The 20,459-nt window shown below is 53.3% G+C and overlaps 1 protein-coding gene and 1 long non-coding RNA gene across 4 annotated transcripts; both read right to left on the bottom strand.

Annotated features, from left to right (window-relative positions):
* Positions 1 to 1,242: 1,242 nt before the first annotated feature.
* On the bottom strand, positions 1,243 to 19,762 carry LOC309795358 (zinc finger and SCAN domain-containing protein 22-like). 3 transcript variants are annotated; one of them, XM_082607638.1, is made up of 4 exons: positions 19,568 to 19,762; positions 14,351 to 14,440; positions 3,763 to 4,215; positions 1,243 to 2,210 (listed from the first exon to the last, which is right to left on the bottom strand). In XM_082607638.1, the coding sequence occupies exons 1-4, from the start codon at positions 19,599 to 19,601 to the stop codon at positions 2,206 to 2,208; spliced, it is 582 nt and encodes a 193-aa protein (XP_082463764.1). In that variant the 5' UTR covers positions 19,602 to 19,762; the 3' UTR covers positions 1,243 to 2,205. The 3 variants fall into 3 exon arrangements, 2 of the variants coding, with proteins under 2 accessions (XP_082463764.1, XP_082463763.1); XM_082607637.1 differs by having other exon boundaries at positions 1,243 to 4,215; XR_014292240.1 differs by lacking the exons at positions 1,243 to 2,210; positions 3,763 to 4,215; positions 19,568 to 19,762 and adding an exon at positions 12,840 to 12,897 and having other exon boundaries at positions 14,351 to 14,438.
* On the bottom strand, positions 8,747 to 11,926 carry LOC309795359. The gene is made up of 3 exons (XR_014292241.1): positions 11,842 to 11,926; positions 10,992 to 11,603; positions 8,747 to 10,021 (listed from the first exon to the last, which is right to left on the bottom strand). It is a non-coding gene; the product is annotated as an uncharacterized lncRNA (long non-coding RNA).
* Positions 19,763 to 20,459: the final 697 nt, after the last annotated feature.

The following is a 20,459-nucleotide window of genomic DNA, read 5'->3' as shown; positions in this document are numbered from 1 at the left end:
GCCCTGTCCAACGGCTCTGACTCATCCGAATGGCTCTGCTTACAGCTCGCCTCTGAGAGCTCAGATCCCAGCACCTGCCTGTAACAATCCGAACCACAGTGTCACCACTTTTTCCATACCAGGCCTCCCCTCTCTGCTGGGCCCTGGCCTCACTCTGAAAGGGGAGATGTGGGCCACTCCTGATATTTGGCCCCATTTCCAAAGGAGAGTTTCTCATTTGGTGTCTTGGATGACAAAAGGGCACAGTGCTGTCCTCCCGCACCATCAAAGCCAGCGTCACACACACAGATGGCCAATAGGCACATGAAAAGATGCTCATCATCGCTAATTATTAGAGAAATGTAAATCCAAATTACAATGAGATGTCACCTCACACCAGTCAGAATGGCCATCATCAAAAAGTCTACAAATAAGAAATGCTGGAGAGGGTGTGGAGTAAAGAGAACCTTCCTATACTGTTGGTGGGAATGTAAATTGGTGCAGCCACTATGGAAAACAGGTGGAGGTTCTTCAAAAAACTAAAAATAGTGTTGCCATATGATCCTGTAATACCACTCCTGGGCATATATCCAGACAAAACTATAATTCAAAAAGATTCCCCTATGTTCATAGCAGCACTATTCATAATAGACAAGACATGGAAGCAACCTAAATGTGCATCAACAGATGAATGGATAAAGAAGATGTGGCACATATAGACAATGGAATATTACTCAGCCATAAAAAAGAATGAAATAATGCCATTTGCAGCTACATGGATGGACCTAGAGATTATCATGCTAAGTGAAGTAAGTCAGAAAGAGAATGACAAATACCGTATGATATCACTGGGAGTTTGGCATTAGCAGATGCAAATATTATATATAGAATGGATAAACAACAAGGTCCCACTGCATAACACAGGGAACTATATTCAATATCCTGGGATAAACCATAATGCAAAAGAATTTTAAAAAGAATGTATGGGACTTCCCTGGTGGCACAGTGGTTAAGAATCCACCTGCCAATGCAGGGGACACGGGTTTGTTCCCTGGTCCAGGAAGATCCCACATGCTGCGGAGCAACTAAGCCCGTGTGCCACAACTACTGAGCCTGCGCTTCAGAGCCCGCGAGCCACAACTACTGAGCCCACGTGCCACAACTACTGAAGCCCGTGCGCCTAGAGCCTGTGCTCCGCAACAAGAGAAACCACCGCAATGAGAAGCCCGCGCACCACAACGAAGAGTAGCTCCTGCTCTCCACAACTAGAGAAAGCCCACGCGTAGCAATGAAGACCCAATGCAGCCAAAAATAAATAAATAAACAAATAAATAAATTTATATATATAAAAAGAAGAATGTACACATGTGTATAATTGAATTGCTTTGCTGTACAGCAGAAATTAACACAACATTGTAAATCAACTATACTTCAATAAAAAAAAAAGAGCCTGCATGACATGTTTCCATCCACCCCTCAAACCACCCACCGCAAACTCTCCATTCTTTAAGGCTCCTGATTTTGTCACAAGTGTCAGGAAGAAAACCCTGAGGTTGAATGGATCTGAAAGAGAGAGGGAGGGAGAGGGGGAGAGCGAGTGCGCCAGGCGCCTGTGTACCTGCTCCCTTGGGCAGGCTTGAGCTCCGTCCCCACCACCTGGATCTGGATGCATCTGCAGATGCTCAGTAAACACCGGCTGAATGAGGGAATCAATCCAGGATGCAGTAGACTCTACCCTGAACCCCAAGTAGACACCTGCTGCTGTGGTGGGTGGGTGATGCCTCCACCTGGCCTCCCTGAGCCCCCGGGAAGCCTGAGGCCTGCTCTTTATAATGTGCTGTGAAGGCAGCGCATGGCTGAGCGGCAGCTGGAGATTGGCTTGTGTGCGAGGTAGAAGCATTCCTGAACGGACCTGCCCTTGACGGGTACACAGAACACCTTAGCACGCCTGACTGGACATCGTTTACTGGACAGATTCCAAGAAGTGGTGGTGGGGGGTGTGTGTGGCCGGAATAACTGCTGGTTAAATCCACAATGGGGCCCCAGCTCTGCCGCTTGCCAGCTCCAAGGGTTGGGTAGTCCTGCCCTCGTCTGGGCCGCCGTTTCCTCATCTGCAAGAGCGGGATGCTATTCTGCTTGCCTCCCAGGGCTGCTGGCCGCCGTTAGGCTCTTGTTCTGGGCTCGGCTCCAAGTGCAACGGGTAACTCCCACTGCCGCATTTCAGCTTCATTCTGCTCTCAGAAAGGGGCACTTTGACAACTGGGTCTCAGGCAAGGAAACTTGAGGCCCAGCTGAGGGGAGGTCTTGAGTAACTGGTACAAGACCACATGATTAATTCAGAGAGGCTGAGTCGCTTGTACAAGGTCACACAGTTAGCTAGTGGCCAAGTCGGGATTTCAGCTCTAGAATCTCCTCCTCTAGACCCACAGGTGTTCCCTAAGTCCCTCAACCTCCCTAGCCACATGCTGGGTCCCGACCACCCTTTTTTCCTCTATTCCAGAAACACTGCACCACCTGCTCTTCCCAGAATGCAGCAGTGCATACCATACCCCAGGGGCCTTTGCCTCTCGCCATTCCTCTGCCTGGAGTGTGGCTCTTTCTTGCTGTTTCAGTGCCATTTTGCATTCTCCCTGAAGACTCTCTTGACCCTACACAAGCATGGGGCCGCGCCCTCCCTCCTCCCCCGTCCGTGTCTCGGCTGACGGGGCCAAGGGAGCGCAGCTGACAAGCTCTTTCAGAAAGGTTCGCTTCTCAGGGAGCAGAACACGTTTTCCTAACAGCTCCAGTTTCCACGCGTCTGATTCGTGCAGGCACCGTTTCACAGGCCGCATAGACTGCCTTGTTCACACCTCTCGATGACGCTGAGGTAAGTATTAGGACTACAATCCCCATTTTACTGACAGGGAAACTGAGGCACAAAAGAAACACACAGCCAGGAGGCGGCAGAGGAGTGGTTGGACGTACCAAGCCTCGATGATTCTCCTGAGCCCAGACTCCATGGTCTCCCTGCCCACGACCTCCGCCCTGGTTGCTGGCACACCCACCCCACCAAACGCTCCCATCAGGTGGGGCTGGGTCCTGCTGGTGTCCCATCGGGTCTCCCTGGGCCGCGACGTCTGAGTGGGTCTCTAAGCAATGGTGCCCACTCTGGCCTGGGGCAGGTCTGTCTCACCCAGATGCTGGAGGTCAGCATAGGGAGGGCTCCGAGGGGGTGCATCGGGACACACGGCGTTTCTGCCCTCTCCCCAGCCCCAGGCATCCAGCCCCCTTATCTGATAGCAGCAGCCTGGTTTTCCTTTGGGGAACTTCCCTTGCTCACATCAGTCCCTGAGGCTTTGGTCAGTCAAAGACAAGCACAAGACCCTGACCAGCTCAGCTCAGCTCAGCTCAGCGAAGCTCAGCTCGGGGATCTTTCGCTGTTCTCCCCATGAGGTTTCTACGTTGATAAGGCACAAGCATGAGATTGCTAGGCCAACTGTGTCTCCCTTGGGGACAGAAGCTACTTAAAGATGAACCTAACGTAGGAAAACTCAACTGAGAAAGAAAGGAGAATGAGAGAATCCTGATGCCGTCACCTGAGCTCTTGATACACAGCCATGAAACCTCCCTCCTTGGCTTCTGTCAGTTTGAGCTGGGCTTTTGGTCACTGGCAGTCAAAACAGACCTGCTTACCGCAGCGTGTGAGGGTTTGGGTGAGTGCCCCCAAGTGCAAACCTGTGCCCCCAGCATTCCAGTCCAGGCTTTGCCCCGTGTGCTGTGGGCACCTGCCCGTCACCCCCTCACCTCTCTCGTCCAGCGTCTGAGTCAGGTCCTCCACGAGCACCACAGCCTCCTCGCCACTCTCGGGGCACTGAGCCCGCACGCGGGCCTGGATCTCGGGGGGCAGCGCGCCCAGGAACTGCTCCAGCACCAACAGCTCCAGCATCTGCTCCTTGGAGTGCACCTCGGGCCGCAGCCACCGGCGGCACAGCTCCCGGAGCCGGGCCAGCGCCTCGCGGGCACCCGCCGCCTCCTCATAGCGGAAGTGCCGGAAGCGCAGACGCGCAGCCTCAGGGTGGGAGGTGTGGCCAAAGTTAGACTCCTGGACCTGAGAGAAGCTGGCCTCCTCATCCTCGACCTTCACTCGCAGAAAGTCATCCTGTTCCCAGGGCACCGGGCTCACAAGGCTCTTGGGGATGGCCACTGGGCAGCAGACCTCCAGTGAGATATGGGATGGCTGGAGCCTTGGAACTGGGTCTGCAGGAAGATCAGAACTTGGTCATCCTGTGAACTTGGGGCCCTGCCTTGTGGCTGCCGAGTAGGGCAGATGCAGGCCTGGGGCCTGTGAGATGTGACTCACTCTCACAGAGTCACAGATGATCAAAATAATCAGGGCAGCGCCCGTTTGGTGCTGAGCACCTTTCTAAATGCTTGCATCCAGTCACTCGTTCAAAACTCACAACAAACTCAGGAGATGGGGGCTTTCTCTCATTATATGGTATAAAGACAGACAGACAGGAGAAAGAGATTTGCCCAGAGTTTCCCAGATAGTGAAAGGAAGGGTGGCTGCTGAGCTACAAACCCCAGTAGCCTGAGCCCATGGCCAGTCTGCTTCAGGCCTATGCTCCTCCCACACAGAGCGGGTCTGTCTTCCATCTCACACACAACCCACTCCCCTGGGAGCCACAGGGGCATTCCCTTACTTTACTTGCTAATTATTTTGTAGTTTCTGAGATGAATATTTAGACAACTGATACTCAGCCTTTCTTCTTTTCTAATACATGTATTTCAGGCTATAAATTTCCGTATAAACATAGCTTTAGCTGTACACCCACAAGTTTGGTTTTGCATCTTCATTATCATTTAGTTAAAAATATTTTCTAATTTCTCTTTTGGTTTCTTCCTGAACCATGGGTTACTTAGAACTCTGCTGCTTCATTTCCGAACAATTCAGAGTTTTCTGATAGTCTTTTTATTACTGATTTCCAGATTAACTCTGTTGTGCTCAGAAAATGTGCTTTGGTCAGTTTTAATCCTTTGATATTTGCTGGTTTGAGACTTGGTTTGTGACCCAGTGTATGGTTTTGTGGTCAGTGTTCCACATACACTCAAAAATAATGCAAAGCCATCTTAGGTAAGTGACAAAAGAGGAAATAGATAAACTAGACTTCAACAAAATTAAAAACCTTTGTGATTTGCAGGACACCGTCAAGAAGGTGAAAAGAGGAATTCCCTGGCAGTCCAGTGGTTAGAAGTTGGAACTAAGATCGTGCAAGCTGTGTGACAAGGCAAAAAAAAAAAAGGTGAAAAGGCAACCCGCAGAATGGGAGAAAATATTTGCAAATCGTATATCCGATAAGGGACCTGTATCTAGAACAACTCCATAATAAAAAGACAAATAATCCTAAATTAAAGAATGGGCAAAGGATTTGACTAGATATTTCTCCAAAGAAGATATACAAATGGCCAACAAGCACATGAAAAGATGATCGACATCATCGGCTACCAGAGAATTACAAATCAAAAGCACAAGGAGATATCACTTTACACCTGCTAGGATGTAATACTCAAAATAACAGATAACAGCTGTTGGCACTGGAGCCATGACCTTGGGCACAGGGAGAAGTGAACACGAATACAACAAGATCTCAGTCCTGAAACCTTTCAGTGGCAGCTGGTGATTTCTGGCAAAGCTGTGCTCTAGCCCCTAACTCCACTGTAAAGCTTACTTGGGCCTCTTGCAACCTTGCCTTTGCCATTATCCCAACTCCTGAATTCCTTTGTCCCTGTTAGTCTCTTGTCCTAAAATCCCCCTCTGCACCTGAGCAATTTCTCCTAGTTCTCCAGGCCCCACTTTAGCTGTCATCTTCTCCAAGAGCCGTCCCAGCACCTGGGAGCAGGCTGAGTATCCTTCTGAGTGCCCCGGGTCATTCTCCCCCAGCTCTGTGCTCTAACCTTGTTTCCCCAGAGAGACTGGGCATGCTGGAGCCGCAGTGCCTATATAGCAAGTGCACAGTGAACAGGTGCTGAGAAAACGGAGGGACCAGGAAAGGCGGAGTCTGAGGCAGGGAATCATTGTTCAGAGGAGGGGGAACAGGGTGGCAGGACTGACAATAAATACAGAGACAGTTTCCGAGCTCCCTTGTGTACCCCTGAAACTGCTGTTTTGGAAGATCCCTGAGGACAGTCTCTGAGACACAGGGACGTGAACCATGATCAGCTCACCCCCAACGTGCTGACCTCGCATCAGGTCGAGGTCCCCTGTCCACAGCTGCTTGACCCACTTAGGAGAGCAGTTCTTTCATTTCTTGCTCCGTCCTGTACCCGTCCTGACAACAGGCCTGGCACACAGCAGACATGCAGTACATGCCCAATCTGATGACTCCACAGCCCCTGCCAGGCTTAAGTCCATAGAAGGTGCTAGTGGGCATCAACGCAGCTGGGTGACTGCAGGTCACATAATTTCAGCTGCAGACAAACTCTCTGTCACATACTTGGTAAACTCCCTGCAAATCATCCAAATAGAGTCCCCCTGACAAATCCCAGGCAATCCCATAGTTACATGCATACACCCTACCTCAGGCGTAGTCTGTCAGTCATATCCCAGAATATACCCCTGCACCCAAACTTTCTCAGTGTCACTCATAGCCAGTCCAATAAACACAGGAGCTCACAGCATCGCCAGTCGTTCATAATCATCACTCACTGTCTCAGCCAGTCACATACACAGACTCTCGGTTACGCCTGAAATCACAGTCACAGACACACCCTCTCACGCACAACACACAACCCTCCGACAAAATCTCAAACAACTTCTTTGTCAGTCGCACACTTGATCAGGTCAGTCAGGCATCCTATCAGCCGACCACACGCTCCCAGCCTGTCAGTCAGAAACACACCAAAACGAGTCAGACACAGAAACACAACCACACACACATACATACAACTGGTCAGTCAGCCGGTCCCGCACTGGAACAGAGTTCCACACTCGGTCTGTCTGTCGGTCCACGCGCGGCTCGGGGTCAGCCCCTCGCTCCCCATCTGCGCGTGTCGGTCCCACACATCTCGCTTAGACCACCGCAGGCGTTCGCCGCCTCGAGGTTTCCCGTAGTTTCTCTCCGGCAATCCGGGGGGAACCCCACCCAGACCCACCTCACCCGCTGGCGCGCGGGCGGACGCTTCCGGGAGGCGACGCGGCGGCGATGGAGTGAGGAGTCCGCGCGCCAGCTGAGACCACAGCTCCCAGAACGCGCCGCGTCTCAGGCGCCCCGGCTCGTGCGACTGCACGCCCACCTGGACTACAATTCCCAGAAGGCGCCGCGTCGCCCCCCCCGCCAGCAGCCCGGGGTCACGCCGGGAGTTGTAGTCCGGCCAGGTGCGTGGGCCGTGGGGACAGCGGCCGTGACTTTGTGGGGCAGTGGTGGCGGTGTGTGGATGATCCGGCCGGAGGGTGTGCGGGAGGCGGAACCGTGCATGGTGCGTGGGGGGTGAGAGGTGTGAGGGGTGTGTGAGGAGGTGTGTGAGGAGGTGAGAGGTGTGTGAGGAGGTGAGGAGGTGAGAGGTGTGAGGGGGGTGTGAGGAGATGAGAGGTGTGTGTGGGGTGTGAGCAGGTGAGAGGTGTGAGGGGCGTGTGAGGAGATGAGAGGTGTGGGGGGGTGTGAGCAGGTGAGAGGTGTGAGGGGCGTGTGAGGAGATGAGAGGTGTGGGGGGTGTGAGCAGGTGAGAGGTGTGAGGGGGGTGTGAGGGGTGTGGATGCTGTGGGAAGGTGTGTATCATGTATGGAATGTGTGTGACACGCTGCAACCATGTGGTCACAGTGCCTCTTTACCTGGTCCTCTTTCCGTTCTCTTTCCCCTTTAAACTTTTTGACCATTTTTCTGGAGCTGTAACTCACATACCTCAGTTCACCCTTGTAAAGTGCACAATTCAGTGGCTTTTCGTATCTGTGCAAGGCTGTGCAGCCATCAGCACTATCTATGTCCAGAACACTTTTATCGCCCCCAAAGGGAACCCCATGCCCATCAGCAGTCACTCCCCACTCCCCCGACACCCACCAATCTGCCTCCTGCCTCTGGGGATTTGTCTGTTCTGGATATTTTATGTAAACGGTCCCTTCGCATTTCCTGACCACCGGTAGGCACACCATGGGCACCCACATCCGAGGAATCCTTCACTTTCCCCAACAAAGACCCATCTCACCCATCAAGTGCTGGGCTTTGGCCTGTGGGTGGCGCTGGTGGCCTTCATTTCTTTGGGTCTTCTTGGCCTTCTTTGTGGTCCTCTTCACTTGTTGTCAAAAGCACAGCCCCACGCTGCCCACCCCCAATAATCATAACAATAAACCACATCTGCACTGAGCCCCGTTTGCACGCCAGGCGATCACTGAGCCCAGTCAGCTCATCCAGATGGTCAGCTCTGCCCACGACCCTCTCCCTTTTTGCACCACCAGAGGCTTTCTCTCTGGCAGCTCTTGCTTCCCACCCTCCAGCCCTGCCCTCTCCACCAAGCCCAGCTTCACGTCACTGATGTCTTGCGGCACCTGCCTTGATACCTCCCTGCCTCCACGCCTCACTTGCCTCCCACCAGTGAGGGGACCCCCGGAGGGTCCTGGTTCCTATTCTATCACTTCTGTGAACCGTCATGTCCGTCTTCCTGTTATACACATGGATGCAGTTGGCTCTGCTAACTGGTCTGATTTGTGTCTAAAGAGGCTGTATTCGTTTCCTATCACTACTGTAACAAATTACCACAAATGCAGTGGCTCATAACAACAAAAACCTCTTATCTTAGGTTTCTGGAGATCAGAAGCCTAAAATGGGTCTCACTGGGCTAAAATCACCATGTTGGCATTTGTGCTCCTTCTGGAGGCTCTCGGGGAGAAATCCACTTCCTTGCCTCTCCCGCCTTCTAGAGGCGCCCCTCGTTCCTGCTCTGTGCACCCGCCTCGCCGTCATCCCATCCCCTTCTCTGACTGACCCTCCTGCATCTCTTTTTCACTTATGAGGATCCTTTGTGATTACGCTGGACTCACCTGGTAATCCAGGATACTTTCCCCACCTGCAAATTCCCTTTTGCCATGTAAGGTAACATACTCACAGGGTCTGAGGATTAGGATGTGGACAACTTGGGGGGCGGGGGAGGCATTATTTTGCCTATTACAGACTCTAATTTCATTGGTCTGGGTTTGGCCTGGGCATCCAGACTTTTTTTTTTTTTTTGGCCACACCATGTGGCATGCAGGATCTTAGTTCCCCGACCAGGGATCGAACCTGTGCCCCCTGCAGTGGAAGCGTGGAGTCTTAACCACTGGACAGCCAGGGAAGTCCCCATCCAGACTTTTAAAAGTTTCCAGATGATTCTAATGTACAGGCAAGGCTGAGAGCCACTGGCTAAGAAACAGCATAATGCAGTAGGAAGCAAAGGCTATGGAGAGGGACCCAGCTGATTTCAATTCCCAGTTCTGCCTCTTAACTCTTTTATGGGCAAATGACTTCATTTATCCGGCCTTCTACTTCCTTCTCTGTAACATGGAGATGATAAACCCTCTCCTCTTCCCAGATGATCATGACGCCCTCTGCTTCTCCATGTCCATGGTGGGAGGCAAAGTTGTACCTGCTCAGACACAGCCACACACTTAGGCTCACACAGACATACAGACCCACATAAAGACACACAGACAAACAAAAACACAACTTGCATCCAGGATATATAAAGAACTCTTACAGCAAAGTCCCTAAATAACCTAATTTAAAAATGGGCAGGGAATTCCCTGGTGGGCCAGTGGTTATGACGGCTGAGGGCCCAGGTTCCATCGCTGGTGGGGAAAATCTTAGTTTCTGTGCTCCATCGCTGGTGGGGAAAATCTGTGGCTTCTGCAAGCCACACAGTGTGTCTATATAAATAAATAAAATAATAATGGGCAAAGACAGTAACATTTACCCAAGGAAAACATGCAAATGGCCAATAAGCACATGAATGGATGCTCAACATCCTCTGTCATCAGGGAATTGCAAATCGAAGCCACACGGTGATGCCACTTCACACCCAAGAGGATGGCTATGATCTGAAAGACAGGTAACAAGTGTTGGTGAGGATGTGGAGAAATAGGAACCCTCAAACATTGCTGGTGGAAATGTAAAATGATGCAGCCTCTGTGGAAAACAGTTGGAGAAATGAAAACATACGTCCACACAAAATCTTATACAGAAATGTTCGCAGTAACGTTGTTCAAAGAGGTAAGGGAGAAGCCAGGATATAGAGAAGGTCTTTTTGCTGGAAAAACAAACAAACGAACAACAAAACATGTAGTCGAACATCAAAAGATTACTGCTAATCGCAAAGAACAGACACCTCAAGTTAATTACGTTCGTGCTTTTCTATGTATTGGAAGATGCAAGAGTCTGGGTTCAGTGAAATTATTCCTTAGACATGTATCTTAACTATCCAGGGCCAGTATCCAAAGCACAGAATGGATAACATTCTGTGTTATCCACAGAATGCTTCCTGTTTTTCTCCATCCTGAATTCCCCTCAGGGCTCACTGTCTGGAGGCATGTACTGGCTGATGGCTTGATCTTTGTCTACTGGAATGGCAGGCAACATTCCCTGTCCACAAACCACAGGGTGGTCTGGGGGACCCCCCAGTAGTTGTTTTGTATTCGGTGTCTCATTGGCTCACTCATGCATTCCCCATATGTGCCAGGAGATAGGGACACAGAGAGTGGACATGTGCTAATGGGGCTCCTGGCCCAGGGGGGCTCTGAACAAAGACACAGGCAAAAGCAACACAAGGGATGTGCTGCCACGGTGGGGGGGCCCCAAGGAGGCCGCGGGCCTCTGACTTGCTCAGGGAGTCACCCTGGAGCTGCTGCTGAGGACAGGAAACCAGAACAAGCTGGGCTGCCTAAGGAACCGGAAGGAGGTAGGTTTGGTCACCGCAAGCTGCCTGGGGGATGACGAGAAATGAGCCTGGAAAAGCGGGCCACGGTGGGGAAGTGCAGGGGCTTCGAGGCTGGGCTTGAGGTTGGTTCTTACCTTGGTGGCCACAAGGAAGCCCTGAGCAAAGTTGTACAGGAAGTGAAAGGCCCCCGCCTGTGATGGGAACAAGCTCGTGGCTCCCAGCAGGCATTTCACCAACGACGTCTGGATTGAGCAAGGGCTGCCCAGTTCCCATGCTGCCTTTGCCTCGAGTGGGTCAAATGGTTCGACTGCTTCTTCAGATGGGACCCAATCCTCCTGTTGTCTCCCAATTCTCAAGGGGGCTTTATGTTCCAGCACCGCCTCCTCACAGGGAACACGTCTGGGTGTCCGCTGAAAGGGGTGGATGGACTTCCACTACGCTCTCCTTATCTGCTACATCTAATATTTCCGTCCTGAACAGTGAATGGCTTCCAGCTGGCCTTGGGCAAGCAGTTTAACCTCTCAGAATCTCAGCTCTAAGTGGGGATAGAAGTGCCTGCATCCCAGGGCCGCTGACAGGATGAGATAGGGACAACACTTGCAAAGTGCTCACACAGTGTGGGCGCCTCACACCGGCATCACCGCCGCAGCTGATTTCAACAAAGTCTTCATGCTGAAGCTGAGGAGCGACGCACAGTCTTTAAAGAGCTGGACTTGGTGACACCACGTTTCAGCACACAGAGCTCCCTTTTTTTGGGGGGTGGGGTGGGAAACAAAAAACCACATGGCCCGAGTTAATGCAAGGCACAAAGGACTAAAAAAAAAAATACCTTTTTTTAAATAGTTTTTTTTTCTCGTTTGTTTGCTTTTTAATTACACTTTTCCCTTGGCGAAAACTTTGAAACGAGCTGTTCCAGGCCTGCTGAGAGGAAGACCATTCACACCTGTGGATCTTTCCTACCAGAGAGTGGGCACCCGTGGGAACCTGCACGTGGGGGAGGATTGGGGGTGGCCGTGACTCCCCTTGAAGTTCACGGAGAAGCATCTCCAGAGGACACGTCCCAGGCCCAGCTCTCTCACCCGACCAGGTGGCCCTGCGTGGAGAAGCGCATTAAGTGCAGCAGGGGCTGCTCTGTACCAGCCCCACGTTCCTGGCGCTCCCAGGGCCCTCTCAGGCTGGGGGGACAACACACCCAGGACGGACAGGTCTCCGCCGCATCTGGCACGTCCGCAGTTCACTGACGCATGAGAACCAAACGATCAGGGAGGGTTTTCCGACACCCGCTGTGTTCGCGTGGTCTCCCCCCACCCCACCCCGCCAAGGCACCTGCTCTGGCGGAAGGCCCCGCCGCACTCCCCGCACGCGTGGGGCCGCTCGTCCATGTGCGCCCTCAGGTGCTTGTCTAGGGTCCAGCTTGGCATGCACTCGGTGCAGGCAAAGGGCCGCTCACCCCCGTGGATGCGCCGGCGCTGGACCGGGACGAGCCCGCGCTGAAGGCGCGCCCGCACTCCAGGCACGGGAACAGCTTCTCACCCGCGTGGGTCCTCTGGACCTTCCCACGCTCCTCGCACGCGTGGGGCTTCCGTCTGCCGGGACTCGGCGGACAGCCCACGAGGCACGCGTTCTCGCCAAACGTACCTCCCCACCCACCGCGTGCCGGCGCGTCCTCCCCAGCGTCGACTCCTAGAGGGAGACTATGGTCCGGAAAAGAGCCGAAGGCTTCCACGCACACGCCCTCTCCCGGATCCAGGGCTGAAATGCACGCGACGCCCTCTTGGCGAACATGGTTCGCGCGAGCTTGCGCCCGTGCCCGCGTGTCCTGATGCTCGGTGAGGAAGGCGAGCCTGGGGAAGCCTCCTGCGAGGCTCCGCTCGGGGCTCTGCTCCCGCCGGCTGCGCGTCCCCGCTGCCGCCTGGCCTCTGTGCTCTGTGGCTTCACGATGGTGTGTGCCCTGGCAGCCCCCGCGTCACCTGCCCTGGCAGCCCCCGCGTCACCCTGGAGCCTGCCCTCTGTCGGGAGCTCGGGACCCAGGCTCTGATTCTGAAATGTAAGCAAGAAACGTGCTCAAGCGGCGACCTGAACGTGCACTGCCGATCTGCGCGGGGACACAGCCCCAGCGGCCTGACTTGGACAACAGAACGAGCTGCTGGCCCGGACCTGCGGCCTCAAGCAAAGGCTCCCGCATCTGAGGAAGGGCACCCACCGCAGAGCACGTACCAAAATTCCAGACTCCCAGAAGGAACGCAGGTGCCCAGTATGAACCATGTTGTTGGTACCCACAGTTCAGGCGCAGTGAGCCGCTGTTACCATTTAGGGAGTGGTGAGAACCCCACACTCCCGAAATCCAAGTTCAGACACCAGCCAAAGGCCAGCCTGGCATCAGGCCCTCCCAAGGACGGCAGCCTCAGACCTGCTGTGTTAACCTTTTTCTCCACAGCGAGGAAGGAAAACGGTAGAAGGGAACAGAGAAAGGCACGGGCCAAGGCCACCGAGAGCCATCCCCTCGGTCAGATGCCATGAGGGGCACAGCCACGCCCTCACCGGACCAGGGCCTGGCCAGCGGAGTGGAGAACAGGCACTCAAACACAAACTTGTATGTATGTGAATGTTCCCAACAGCCAAAACGTGGAAACAGCCCAACTCTCTGTCAACTGAAGAGTGCATGAATAAAATGTGGTCTATCCATGCGATGGAATATCATTCAGCCACAAAAAATAAAGGACTGATAATGTGCTACGATGTTGATGAACTTTGAAAACATTATGCTAAGTGAAAGAAGCCAGATACAGAGGCACAAAGCAGATTAGTGGTTGTCAGGGGCTGGGGGGACTGATTGCTTAATGAGTAAGGGGTTTGGCTCTTTTCTGTTGGGTGTACACCCCACCTCCTTGCCCCAGGAGGAGAAATAAACTCATCTGAAACATGGTGACTATAGTTATAATACTGCATTGTATACTTGAAATGTCCTAAGACAGTTTATCTTAAGTGTTCTCACCACGGTGAAAAAACGGTAACTCTGGGCTTCCCTGGTGGCGCAGTGGTTAAGAATCCATCTGCCAATGCAGGAGACACGGGTTCGAGCTCTGGTCCGGGAAGATCCCACATGCCGCGGAGCAACTAAGCCCGTGTGCCACAACTACTGAGCCTGTGCTCTAGAGCCTTCGAGCCACAGCTACTGAAGCCCGCGCGCCTAGAGCCCGTGCTCTGCAACAACAGAAGCCACCGCAATGAGAACCCGCGCACAGCAACGAAGACCCAACGCAGCCATAAATTAAAAAATAAATTTATAAAAAACAAAAAAACCCCGGTAACTCTGAATCAATAGCTTGATTGTGGTAATCATTTCACAGTGTATACGTATGTCAAAATACAACCTTGTACACCTTAAATATATATAACCTTTATGTGTCAATTACACCTCAGTAAAGCTGGGAGAAAAAAAAAGAAATTTAATTTAAAAAATGATTAGATAGAGAGACCTTCCTTCACTTACCTGGACCTCTCGGGACGTCCCTCTCCACAGTCCACGGGTCCTCCCACTGGTCCCGCTTAGAGATCACGTCTGGTTTGGAATCAGGGAGTCCTGCCCATGGTGACAAAGGAGGAGGGGGTTGCTACAAGCCACTCAGGCCCCAAGAGGCTGAACAGTACTGCAGTGTGTGCCCCGAGGCATGGGAAAGCCCTCTCCCTGGTGATTCAGGGAGAGGCATCCAGTCTGTACAAAGGGCACCCAGCTGGGGACACAGAGCAAGGACACATCTGGGTGTGAGTGACCGGGCACGAGGCAGGGGACGAACACACACACACACACATGCACACTCACACAGAGCATCCTGTGCGTTGGGCCCAGCAACCCCCATTCCTCCCTTGTGAAGCCCATGGCCACGTCCTTGAATGTCACTGGCTCTGAAACATCCCACACGCATTGGCTCAGCCAGGGGCTATGTCTGACAGGGGTCAGCCCCATGGGAAACAGCAGGACGTGAACACCCTGTTGTCATGGGGGGACTCACGCTAAGTGGCCCAAGCCAAGCGTTGGCGCTGTGATCCCACTTGAATATTTGTGTCTCTCCCAAAGTCCTATGTTAAAGCCTTAACCCCCAATGTAAAGGTATTTGGAGGTGGGGCCGCTGGGGGTGATTAGTTTTAGATGCGGTCATGAGCCTGGGTGTTGGCTGGTAAACAGTGTGGCCACAGAGAACCCCATGTCCCACATCTTCCCAGGGTCAGGGTTTCTCCCAAGGTGCCCTCGATTAGTGACAGAGTCACTGAGCTCCACCCTGGGGTGAAGAGAGGAGGAGGAAGAGGAGGGAGAGGAGGAGGTTGGCCCTGCCCCAGGACCCACCCTCCCCGGGGTCTGCAGCTCCAGTTCAGCTCGCAGGTGAAGCGGCGCAGAAGCAGAAACGGAAATGGGTGTGCCTGCTGAGAACATTGGCATTTTGGAGACTCATGTGGACGGCATCTGCCAGGAATGTGGTGTCCTGGGCCTCAGGCTTATGGTCCTTGATCCTCCCCTGAGAGGGAGGAGCTGGGGGAGGGCAGGGGAGGGGCTTGAGGGAGGCCAGATCTGCCCTCAGACCCCAGGGACTGCAGCCCCAAAGTCCCCTCACCCAGAAGCCCTGCCAGCCAGTGGCCCCTTTCCCAGGGACCCTGGCCCTCCCAGTCCAGACCCTCCCACAGGCGTTTGCTCCTGTGCTGCCTGCCCTCGGCCTGCTCCCTCCTGTTCGCCCTCCAGGGCTCACAGAGCCACAACCCCCAACGTTTGCTGTGAGCCAGGCGTGCTGTGCGAACCTTCCGTCAGCTTGCTTGACCCTCACTCTGGCCCCACGAGTGAGGCAACACCACCTGCCCCATTTGACAGGAAGGAAACAGGCATCAAGAGGGGAAGACGCCCTTGAGTTCACATGGACAGATGTGGTGATCTGTGCCCCTGGAATTAGTCTGGGGATGCGGCACACCACCTCGGCTCTGGTGCAGGGGTCTGCACAGCCACCATGGATCCAGGGTGACCCGGGGAAGATGTATGCTTGGACCAGGAAGTCCTGGGCCTCTGGCCCCATATCCCTGCTCTGGGCCTGTTTCCTCGCAGGTACAGCAGGGACAGTCTCCGGGAGGATGGACAGCATATTATGCTGTGAAAAGTCTTTGTGAAATGAAACACAACACGGGAACAGCGCACAGGGCCTTTGCTGCCCAAGGCCACACCGCCTTTACACCCTGCATCCCCGTGTGGCTCCTAGGCTGGGCAAGGGGTCATGGGGCTCAGGGCTCCATAGGGACTTCCCTGGTGGCACAGGGGTTGAGAGTCCACCTGCCAATGCAGGGGACAAGGGTTCGTGCCCCGGTCCAGGAAGATCCCACATGCTGCGGAGCGGCTGGTCCCGTGAGCCATGGCCGCTGAGCCTGCGCGTCCGGAGCCTGTGCTCCGCAACGGGAGAGGCCACAACAGTGAGAGGCCCGCGTACCGCAAACAAACAAACAAAAAAAAAGGGGGTCATGGGGCTCAGGGCTCCATAGAAAGCAGCCCTCTGATTTGATGCTTGGGGGCTGGGCCTCAGACCCTGCCTCTAAAACTGTCCCTGAGCCTAGGCTGAGTCCCTGAGCTGCAGCCCCATGCCACCCCCAGCCTGTGAGCTTCTCAAAGGCTCTCTGTGCCACACTGGCCCAGTTCCCTAATGTGGGGACAATCAGGTACTGTCACTACCCTCTGTTATACAGGTGGGGGAAAACGGGGGCACAGAAGAGTTAAATCTAAGGTTGTGAAGCAAATAATGGGTAGGTGGGGATTTGAAACAAGGCAGTCAGACGAGTCCGTGCCTTCCAAACGGTAATTTTTATTTTTTTTATTTTTTATTTATTATTATTATTTTTTTTTTTTGCGGCACGCGGGCCTCTCACTGTTGCGGCCTCTCCCGTTGTGGAGCACAGGCTCCGGACGCGCAGGCTCAGCGGCCATGGCTCACGGGCCCAGCCGCTCCGCAGCATGTGGGATCTTCCTGGACCGGGGCACGAACCCTTGTCCCCTGCATTGGCAGGTGGACTCTCAACCACTGCGCCACCAGGGAAGCCCAAAACGGTAATTTTTAAAAAGAGAGATATCAGGGCTCAGCTCAATGAGTTCTGAGCAATGCACACACCTGTGTAACCATCGTCCAGATCAAGCTCTAGAACTTTCTGTGAGGATGGAATTTGGCAGCCATCAGCCCCATGTGGCTCCTGAGCAGTAGGAACGCAGGTGGTGTGACTGAGAAACTAGATTTGTGATTTTTAAGTTTATTCCTTTAATTCAGATTTCAATATGTACAACGTGGCTCAAAGATACCAGTTGGAAAGTTCAGCCCTGGGGCGTTTCAGCACCATGGACGGACCCCTCCTGGCTCCCTTCCAGGCAATGCCCTCCCCAGCTAGGAGGTGGTTACTGCTGGGATTTCTGACGGCGCATGAGTTGTGCCTATTCTTGAACTTCGTACAAAGTGAATGATATGCTGTGTAACAGTCTGAAGTCTCAGCTCCAAGCTCTCTCAGGCTTATGGGTAACAGCAGCAGAAGGCACATTTCAGGATCCCTTGTTACAGGGACGGGTGGGGACGAAGTGGAGCTACCAGGGGGGCGAGTACTCAAGAGGGCTGAAACTCATAGTCCCAGCTGTCTTGAATTCAGGTCCTGACAGAGACTCCCAGGAGGGAACGGCTGACTGAGGCCTTCTGACCCTCCCCACAGGGGTGAGAGTGGTGGGTGAGCAGATCCCTGGGGCCCAGGGCGCCCTTCCTCCTGGTGTCATTGCTAAGCTGGGGACAGCGAGCAGAGGTGGGTAAGTGGAGTCTGTCAGATCTAGGATCAAACCCACCGTCACCACTCCCTGATGGGTGACCTTGGGCAGCTCAATTCCCCTGGGGCCTCAGTTTTCTATCTGTAAAATGGGGTAATAATACCTTTTGTGGGAAGCTGTTTGTTCAGTCATTAACAAGTACTCCACAGACTGGGCACCACATCATGAAATTTACAGTCTGTGATGAATGGGAACAAGTGTAAAGTGTTCAAATGTGGTAAGAGATAAAAGCGTAATGTAGGTTTGGGTGGCCAGGGAAGGCCTCTGAATGGCTAAGCTTATACCCTATTGAGTGGCCGGTGGGGCGGAGGAGGAGAATGATGGGCAAAGGGAGAGCCATAGGGGAGGCCTGGAAAACAGGTAGAAGTCAGGTCGTGCAGGGCCTGGAAGGCATGGAAAGAAGTGTGAACTTGTTTCAAGTCAGGGGTCAGCAAACGTGGCCCCGTTGCCTGGTTTTGTGCGGTCTGTGAGCTAAGAATAGTTTTTACATTTTTAAGTGGCTGGGGCGGGGGGGAAAGGTGAAAAGAAGACAAATGTTACATGAAAATCAGATTTCAGTGTCCATCACCAAAGTCGTGGATTACGTCAGGAAAAAAGAAAAGAGCGTGGATGTGTGTTTTCTCTCTTGTTAGATAAGAACCTATACGACATCCTTACTTTTGCCTCTTGGACTGCAAAGCTCAAAATCCTTGCTATCTGGTGCTTTACAGGGAGAGTTTGCTGACCCTGCTCTTATGACTTGGGCAGTGACAGAGGGTTTAAGGGGAGGGGTGGCCTCACCATGCAGCGTTAAAAACCCCTCCAGTCTTATGTGGAGAGAGATGGAAGGGGCAAAGGGTGGCAGAGACCTGTGAGGAGGTGGTGGTCTGGACTAGGCTGAGGAAGGCAAGGAGAAGGGCATGTTTTGAGGGAGATCTGGTTTCTGAAAAATGTCCAGCCCTGTGACCACCACCCTGCCGCCTGCCTCACCTGGTGCCTTGGGCTCCATCAACTGCCATTCTGCTCCATCTCTGGGCTGCTTGGCCTCACCAGATACATGACAGTGGTCTTAGTCTCAGGCTGAGGAGCCAGGCTGTAGGTGACACGGGCAGGGATGGATTCCTGTCCCCAGAGTCTACTTCTCACACAGCAGTGGGGCTCCAAGCTTCTGGCTTGAACCTTGGGGCCCAGGGCTGGGATTCTCGTAAATGAAGTACTGCTGGCTGAGCACAGGCAGCAGGGAGTGGGTGTGGCCACAGCCATACACATGGGCTCCCCAATCGCCTCAGTCCCCCGAATTGAGAACCAACTGCCTCAGTCCCCCGAATTGAGAACATATGTCCACACACAAACCTGTGTGTGAATGTTCACAGCAGCGATGCTTGAGTTAACAAACTGGTCTATTTCCATACGATAGAATATTATTCAACTACAAAAATGAAGTAAATACTGATACACAGCACAACATGAATGAACTTGGAAAACATTACTTCCAGTGAGAAAAGCACACACACAAAAGCACATATTGTAGGACCCCATTTATATGAAATGTCCAGAACAGAGACAGAAGGTAGATTAATGGTTGCCAGGGGCTGGGGAGGAGGTGAACGGGGGAGTGGTGGCTACGGGTTCAGGGCATATAGGCACACACCTGAGGTCACACCTGCATACACAGGCGGTGTCACACATGCGGGGTCGCGCTCGGATGCACAACTGAGGTCTCAACTGCCAGCACAGGTCGCTCCCCCACCCCCACCCGCTGGCGCGCATCACCGCCTCTTCTCTCCCCTCCCCCACAGCCCGGCCGCCCCTGTCCACGCCCCTTGGGCCCCACCGCCTGCACACACGGGCCTCCCCGTTCCTCACACTCGCACCGCCAACACGCTGGGACCGCGGACTCACCACAGAGTGGGATGGCGCCCCTACTCTCCCGCATGCCGCCCTGTGCAGGCTCGCTAAGGCCACTTCCGCCCAGCGCCGGTGGTTGGGGACTTCATCTCCCAGCGGGCCCCGCGCGCTCCGTGCCTGGAAACAGCCGGCATAGGGTGAAGGCCCTTCTGGGAAATGAAGTCCAAGTGCACCGCCAAGGAAAGAGCGTGGGGACGTGTCAGTCCGTCTTCCCCGGGGGGGTTGGAGGACTGGACATACAGTGACAGGCACAGTTTCCTGTGTCCTTTTAGATATGCAACGTATGTACTTTTTTCCTCTTCCTCCTCACACACATACATGTATAAGTATTAATGGAAGAAATTTTCATGTATTGAGGTACGGGGAAGTCATTCTGGCTTGTACACGATTTAACTTTACTTTTACGCTAACTAAAACTTAAGCCTGTTTGCAGTCTATCACACACACATTGTATATCTGCTTTCATCATTAAAGAAAAGTGTGCACTGACCAGAAGTAAAGAATGTCCATGTTAAAAATAAAGATTAAATGCCTTCCTTCCTGGGACAGCAATGCCGGTCCTCCTTCAAAGATAAGCCTCCCTTCCCAGGCGCCAAGGCCATACTGACTCACTGTTTTTTGTTTGTTTGTTTAAATTTATGTTTTATTTATTTATTTTTGGCTGCGTTGGGTCTTCGTTGCTGCACCCGGGCTTTCTCTAGTTGTGGCGAGCGGGAGCTACTCTTCGTTGCGGTGCGTAGCCTTCTCATTGCGGTGACTTCTCTTGTCGTGGAGCATGGGCTCTAGGCGCGTGGGCTTCAGTAGTCGTGGCTCATGGGCTTAGTTGCTCCACAGCATGGGGGATCTTCCCGGACCAGGGCTCGAACCTGTGTCCCCTGCATTGGCA

This window comes from Mesoplodon mirus, assembly GCF_964341445.2.
Source record: "Mesoplodon mirus genome assembly, chromosome: 19".
Lineage (NCBI taxonomy): Eukaryota > Metazoa > Chordata > Mammalia > Artiodactyla > Ziphiidae > Mesoplodon > Mesoplodon mirus.
Note: the sequence above shows the minus strand (reverse complement) of the source record. Positions and strands in the feature narration are given on the sequence as shown.